The 6,529-nt window shown below is 37.4% G+C and overlaps 2 protein-coding genes across 3 annotated transcripts; both read left to right on the plus strand.

Moving 5' to 3' along the window:
- Positions 1-6: 6 nt before the first annotated feature.
- On the plus strand, positions 7-3,204 carry LOC114747431 (uncharacterized). Of its 2 annotated transcripts, none has more exons than XM_028935756.1 (5): positions 7-40; positions 1,082-1,334; positions 1,954-2,044; positions 2,733-2,799; positions 2,879-3,204. In XM_028935756.1, exons 1-5 carry the CDS (start codon positions 32-34, stop codon positions 2,930-2,932), a joined length of 474 nt encoding a protein of 157 aa, XP_028791589.1. In that variant the 5' UTR covers positions 7-31; the 3' UTR covers positions 2,933-3,204. The 2 variants fall into 2 exon arrangements, with proteins under 2 accessions (XP_028791589.1, XP_028791590.1); XM_028935757.1 differs by having other exon boundaries at positions 1,087-1,334.
- A 720-nt stretch (positions 3,205-3,924) lies between these two features.
- LOC114747436 (26.5 kDa heat shock protein, mitochondrial-like) lies at positions 3,925-5,198 on the plus strand. The gene is made up of 2 exons (XM_028935764.1): positions 3,925-4,496; positions 4,590-5,198. The coding sequence occupies exons 1-2, from the start codon at positions 4,226-4,228 to the stop codon at positions 5,000-5,002; spliced, it is 684 nt and encodes a 227-aa protein (XP_028791597.1). The 5' UTR covers positions 3,925-4,225; the 3' UTR covers positions 5,003-5,198.
- Positions 5,199-6,529: the final 1,331 nt, after the last annotated feature.

The following is a 6,529-nucleotide window of genomic DNA, read 5'->3' on the forward strand; positions in this document are numbered from 1 at the left end:
TGATCAGGCTCTTGGGTATTTCAGACATTGCATGCATGGGGTATGTTTTCTGATTTCAATCGTAAATGAAAGGGTTAAGCCTATTTTATTATTGTTGGTTTTAATTATAGTGGGAAACTTCCTAATTATATGAACTTGTATGCCTCTCTTGAAATGATGAAAGATTAATCAGGATGGATTAACGATCCCATGCCCCCCGTTTAGTTTTGGAATATTTTTTCTCCCATGGCCAAACTTTAAGTTTTGGAAATAAGATGAATTTAACTTAGGTCAGAGGTAGACCTGATTGCTGGCTGGCTAAGAAGCATGGGCACTTCATAGAAGGGTTTATTTGTGTCCGACGCCCTTGCAGAACACAGTTATTAGACACCACGGGACACTTAGAATTATATAAGATATTTTACATTTTGTTCTGTATCCATGGTCCATGTCACTGTCTATGCTTCCTAACTGGTTGGACATCTTGCTCTATTTTACATTACAAGTTGTTGGGTGTATCGGACCAGTTAAAAATTGACAAAAGTCTGGCATCCAGCTCATCATCAGCTCCAAGCCTCCAACCATGATGGAGTTCTGGATATGTGTGTGTGTGTTGGATAAATTTGGCCATCATCTCAGGTTTTAAATCATTTGAATGGTTTAGAATACTCAAACCAGGATGATGGACAGCATGATGGTATTTCGTTGCTATCTTTGGGTCTAGTAAGTTTACTGTTTATATGTGTGATCAATCTGGTTGAAACAAAGAGTTTGCTGGCTATGTCTAATTAGTTCTTTTTGAAGTTGTTGACGATCATTCTGGTCAAATAGTAGTTCCACAGGATGCGATATTCGCCTGAGTGCTTGGCTTCAATGCTTAAGGACCAGAGTAGGAACATAGATGTGAAGGGGAACATATTCATGAGTCGAGAAAGCTGTTGTAGACTCTGCATAATTCGGCTTCCTAACACGTTCAATTGATGTGTGTGTAAACCAAATTATTGGTTGGTTATTAGATTGTGGTGTCTAAATATATGGTAGCTTTTTTGAGAAAATCATTTAATATTGTGATTCATAACAGAATTTAATGTGATTGTAACAGAGCAGTGGTTGTGTTGGTTGCTATAAGAAGCCCACACTAATTACACTGGAACCAAAAGAATTTTCAAAACAAAGCAAGGCTGTGAAGAAACCTAGCACATCTGACGATTTCTGGACCACCAGCACGCATGATATGGACAATAGTGCTGTACAATCACAGGGAAGCATCTCATCAACCAGTGTAACAAACCAAGCCCCAGATCCTCATGGTGGTTCTAGCAAAACATGCAATCCCACTGAATTTGTAAATCATGGTATCTTCTTATTGCTCATGTTTTTCAAGGACATTAGGCATTAAGCATCCTTTGCTTCTGTGCGTTTATTGACTTCTTTTCTCACAAGACTGAGATAACGAAGGATGGTTGCCTTTGCTACTTTGTGCATGCGAACATGTGTATTTGCATTTTTTTTTTTCCTTCTCCTTTTTCTTTTCTTTTCTTGTTTTTTTCCCCTCTCTTTTTGTTTTTGGATATAAATGCTTTTGGCTGTAGACAAAGCTATTAAAAGTAGGTTGAATGGCCTCGTGATTTAAATTTAGATTTTTTGTTTTGTTCTAACTTTATCCAGGTGTCTTGGTGTCTTAATTCATACATGACATGCTGATGTATTTTATAATAAAATAATTTTTTCTTGGATTGAATAGTTCAGTTATTTGTTTTTTCCCAAGGCTTCTAGGTTGCTGGCTAGGTTTTTTGGCTATATTTTTATTCTTTCAATTTATCTCGGGTTAGCTGTTTGTGTTTTAATCCCATGAAATTTTGTTAATAAGGTTGGTGGCTGAATGATTAGCAATTTAACTTGCAAGGTCACTTGTAGAATTCAATAAGGCAAAGAAAGAAAAAGAAAAAAATCACTTGGAACCTGTGGTTGCAGGTCTCATTCTCTGGAATCAGACTCGTCAACAGTGGGTAGGAAACAAGAAGCCTCAAATTCAATCACAGCAGCTGCGAGAACCCAAACTGAGGTAATTTGGGCTGTTGGACTAATTTGACGCTTTTTTCCCCTTAATTTTTGAACCCGTGTTTTGGGAACTGGAGTGGTGACTTGATATATCAACTCACGTTGGTTCGTGCTTTGATCACTGATGCTTAGAAAGTGAGAGCGAATCAAGTTTAAAGTTGCATTGGAATGTTCTCCCATAACAGTTTAATAGAAGTCAAATGTAGTAGTAGTTTTTTCTTTTCTATAAATCCATGCATAAATGAGTTTTATGATAATTCCTTCTTGTCTTTAAGACGTTTGTACTAAGTTTATAACAGGGAACTTTGAGGTTATACTAATTTGTTTGTTAAAAAATTAAAATAAATGAAAGAAGCCACCTTTCTTTTACGGGCTGTTTTGCTGAATGATCAGATAACTTCAAAGAGTTATATTCCTGAGAGAAATGACTTGTGTAAACTGGAAGCCTCGATATATAACTATCCAATTGCTGTCTTGGTTACATAGCATATTTTTGAAATGTCAGCACCACTCCACTGCTGGCTTACCAAAATCTTTGCGCATTAGGAATACGTAACATGATTCAAGTGTGGTAAATAGGATAGAATCTGTGGCTAATGAGCCTTGCTTTTTCCCCCTGTCAATATTTATGAAATACGTTTCTTGTATATTGTCAGCACTTATTGTCTGTGCCTTGGCATATGGCTTTGCAGTTGGAATGCGACATATGAAAGTTTACTTGGAAGCAGCAAACCATTCCCTCAGCCTATCCCTCTTCCCGTAAGCATCTACTTCTGGATTCTTGCAGATTAAGATGAGTTTGGTTATCTGATGGCTTGTTGCTTGTCAATATTGACAGGAAATGGTAGATTTTCTAGTGGACATTTGGGAACAGGAGGGCCTATATGACTGAAACACGAGTGATGTTGGATTTAAAATCCTTGAAATAATTTTAGTTCTTGCTCCTGTGTTAGGAAGGGGAAGATTGAGCTCACTGCATTTTGTACATCAATTGTAATTTTATCTGCCCCATGTTATCTGCTAGTGATGAGGCACTAATTTTCTCTATGCTGCAACTTTGTCTCTTTTAAGTGATGCTGATTGGCCATCTTTAGTGCATGAAGGAGCCAGTTTTGATTGAGGGGGTGAAAAAGCCTTCTTTTTCACGCCAGCGGATTAGTGTTACAGTTGCTCTCCAAAGCTTCTTCCAACTTCACTGATTCTCGGCCACCTCACTTCACTCAATGCCACATTATAAGTGTGCTGACCCACTTGGCTGCAATTATTGCAAGTATTTTCGTAATTATAAATCTAGTTTTTAAAAGTATCAACAATTTAATAATTCCTAAGGGTAAACGATCAAATTGGGCTAGTACGTGTGGTTTCGGCGCTCATCAGCTCATCGTGGTGTTAAAATCTCTACTTTCAAATATAATTTCAAGTGTCTAGATAGAAATTTTTAACCAATGATTTTTTAATAAATTGTTTCTTGAAAAATTGATAGTTAAGATATTATTTTCATTTTAGATCTTGCACAGATTAAAATAATTTCTTAAAAGAATAAAACTAAAAAATAAAATATGATTTAAATTATTTAAATGAGATATAGATGGTGCATAATAGTGAAAATCTTAGTATTACGTGAATATAAAATATGTGAAAAATTTTATCTTGATTTGCAGAATAATCATAAGATCTTCATACATAGTAAATATGTGGAGGGTTTATTTTTTAGAAATTCACGTGGCAATTTGTAAATTTTTGCAATTATTTGTATTGTGCTTAAATTATGCATGGGGAAAACACTTGATATATTACAAGTTTTATCATTAAATTTTAGTTTCCAACGGTATCTCATTAAGCAATTAATTTTTTGAAAACTAAACTATAAGTAAATTCAGTAAGTGTAGTACCCTCTGGAACACTCTTGTGTGATCGTCACATAATTGCCTGAGAAGCAACAAGAAGTCTCCATTCGCCAATGCTATTCTGAAATTCCATGAAGCTTTACCTTCTCATATGCCTTTTCCTTTAAATCCTAGAACCTCTTGGAGACTTCTCAAAGCATCCAACGCCAACCCCTTCTTTATTTAAGTTGTCTCAGTTCATCGCACCATTATCCGCATCATAATCAACAGCAAACCGCTCCTTTCAACCTCCAAGGTCTTCCGTTTGAATTAAGAAGTCTATAATTTCAACACCTCAAATGGCTTTAGCTCGTTTAGCTCTGAAACAATTGCAGCAAAGGGTTGGCTCTGCTTCTGCTTTGGCTTCTTCTTCTCCCTTAGTGGAAACGAGGCCAATTGGTTCTGCACAGCAGCTGCTACCGAGAAGCTTTTCGACTGAGAAGGGGAAATCTGATAAAAGCTCTGAGGTTACTGTGTCTGAAGGTAAGAAGTCGAGGTTGTTTCCTAGGAGACAACGAAGAAGATGGCCATGGAGGAACGATGACAGAGACTTCCCCCCTGCCCTTACTGGTACCTACTCTTTTCTTCATACTTACACTACTAAAATCTGATTAACTCGATAAAAGATCATAAACTCACAACATTTTCATGATCTTGTGACAGAGTTCTTCCCTTCAGGGCTAGGGAATGCACTGATGCAAGCGACAGAGAACATCAACAGGTTATTCGATAACATGAACATAACACCATGGTCAGTGAGTGGTCGTGTGAGGGAGAAGGACGATCACTACAAGCTGAGGTACGAGATGCCAGGGATTCCCAAAGAGGATGTGAAGATCACCATTGATGACGGGGTTCTGACCATAAGGGGAGAGCACAGGGAACAGAATCAAGAGGAGGAAGATGATGAGTACTGGTCTTCAAGTAGCTATGGCTACTACAACACAAGCCTGGTCCTTCCTGATGATGCCAAGGCTGACGAAGTTAAGGCTGAGTTGAAGGATGGTGTGCTCACTGTTACTATCCCCAGAACTGAGAAGACTAGCAAGGATGTGAAGCAAATTTCTGTTCAGTGATAGTTGATTCTGGTCTGGACTCTTGTTATTGTGAAAGTCTAGTTGCTAAATCTTTATTCAATGTATGAATAACCAGTGTGTGGTGTTGGCTCAAAAGAATAACCTGTGTATTTCTGGTATAACATGAACCAAAGTTTGAACTTTTATATTTTTCCCTTTTAATTTACATGAATTCTGGCAAGGGTTTTCATATTCACTTCCGGTTATCACTGGCTATGAAAGTTGAGATTGTATGTGAAGTGGGCTTAAGGGGATTTCGGTGAATAGATGGGCCAACCTAAGTAGGCCCATTTTCAGTTGGGCATCAGATATGGCCCGTTTTGAGGCCCAATCAGGAAAGATGATGAGGGAGAACAGGACAGGTGAATGAAAGGACCAATGAGACGCTGACAAGAGAACAGAGATGACGTAATAAAAAGGAAGGAAACAGTAACGTGCGGGTGCGGAGGAGACGATAAAGAGAAACGTCCTATCAACAACTTTCACTCCTTCCCTACAAATATCTTGCCCCTCTTTCTTCTTTCATTCTGATTACTGGAGCCCCACGTCATCAGCATCAATCCTTACTTTTGAGTTTTGAACCCTTCTTTTTGTGATTTTTGTCATTTAATCATATTTTTATTTAAGTGAGAGCTTGTATTTTTATCACCAATCAGTGAATGGATGAGGTTTTGTTTTTTATCTTAAAAATGCGTCATTTCATAATTTCACTCTCAGACAAGAGACTATTTAATATAAAAGCATTAGAAAATAAGGAAACTCTTGCGTTCACATGTCATCAGCAAATACAGATTTCACAAAATAGATGCTTTCTCATTAATATCAGGTGCTCGTTGAGTCCAAGAAAAAGGGGGGAAAACATATATCCAAGAAAAAGCAGAAAATATGTGTGTGTGTGTGTGTGTCAGGTGCGTGCTAGTTGGAAACAGACTTAAAATATGAGATTTTGCTTATCATAATGTCATCATAATAAAAGCCTTTCATCTCATGCATCCCTTTCAAATGACACAGGCAAAATTACTCACTGAAAAGGAACTTTATTCACTTCTCTGAGAATATCACATTGTACAAAAACATGTATTCTTGTAAGGGTCAGGTCAACCCAACAATTTGGCTGAATAGGGAACAAGTAAATACCAAAGTAAGTGGGTAATTTAGTGCCCGACAACAACAAAAAAATGTCATTGGGAGTACCCAAGGTTTATTTTCTTGTCTTCTTAATTCACTGTCTTTCACTGTTCCATTTCACTTCACCATTCCCCCAAAAAAAAAACACTTCACTTTTTGATTGGTGAGTAATGGCCATGGAATCTGGTCTCTGTCTCTCCTTCAGGAAACATCACTCCGCTTAACACTTCTGTTTCACCTATCACTACTCGTCACATTTCAATTCAAAAGTTCAAACACACCACCTTTTTCACTGTTCCTTCTTTGCCTTTCCCCCATCATCAAAATCATAAATCGTAAATATATACAGTATTATTCCCCTTCTCATCTTGCCTTCACTTCACTGTGACTTACATCACC

The sequence above is a fragment of the Neltuma alba genome, unplaced genomic scaffold (genome assembly GCF_004799145.2).
Source record: "Neltuma alba isolate B1F8T4 unplaced genomic scaffold, ASM479914v2 tig00005309_pilon, whole genome shotgun sequence".
NCBI classification, from domain to species: domain Eukaryota; kingdom Viridiplantae; phylum Streptophyta; class Magnoliopsida; order Fabales; family Fabaceae; genus Neltuma; species Neltuma alba.

What these genes read in the sequence shown, in the direction of transcription:
- LOC114747431 (XM_028935756.1), top strand. An exon ending in CTGCGAGAACCCAAACTGAG is followed by an intron (nt 2,045 to 2,732) that starts GTAATTTGGGCT and finishes ATGGCTTTGCAG; the next exon opens with TTGGAATGCGACATATGAAA. An exon ending in CTCAGCCTATCCCTCTTCCC is followed by an intron (nt 2,800 to 2,878) that starts GTAAGCATCTAC and finishes CAATATTGACAG; the next exon opens with GAAATGGTAGATTTTCTAGT.
- LOC114747436 (XM_028935764.1), top strand. Translation starts at nt 4,226, where the DNA reads ATGGCTTTAGCTCGTTTAGCTCTGAAACAATTGCAGCAAAGGGTTGGC. An exon ending in CTTCCCCCCTGCCCTTACTG is followed by an intron (nt 4,497 to 4,589) that starts GTACCTACTCTT and finishes ATCTTGTGACAG; the next exon opens with AGTTCTTCCCTTCAGGGCTA.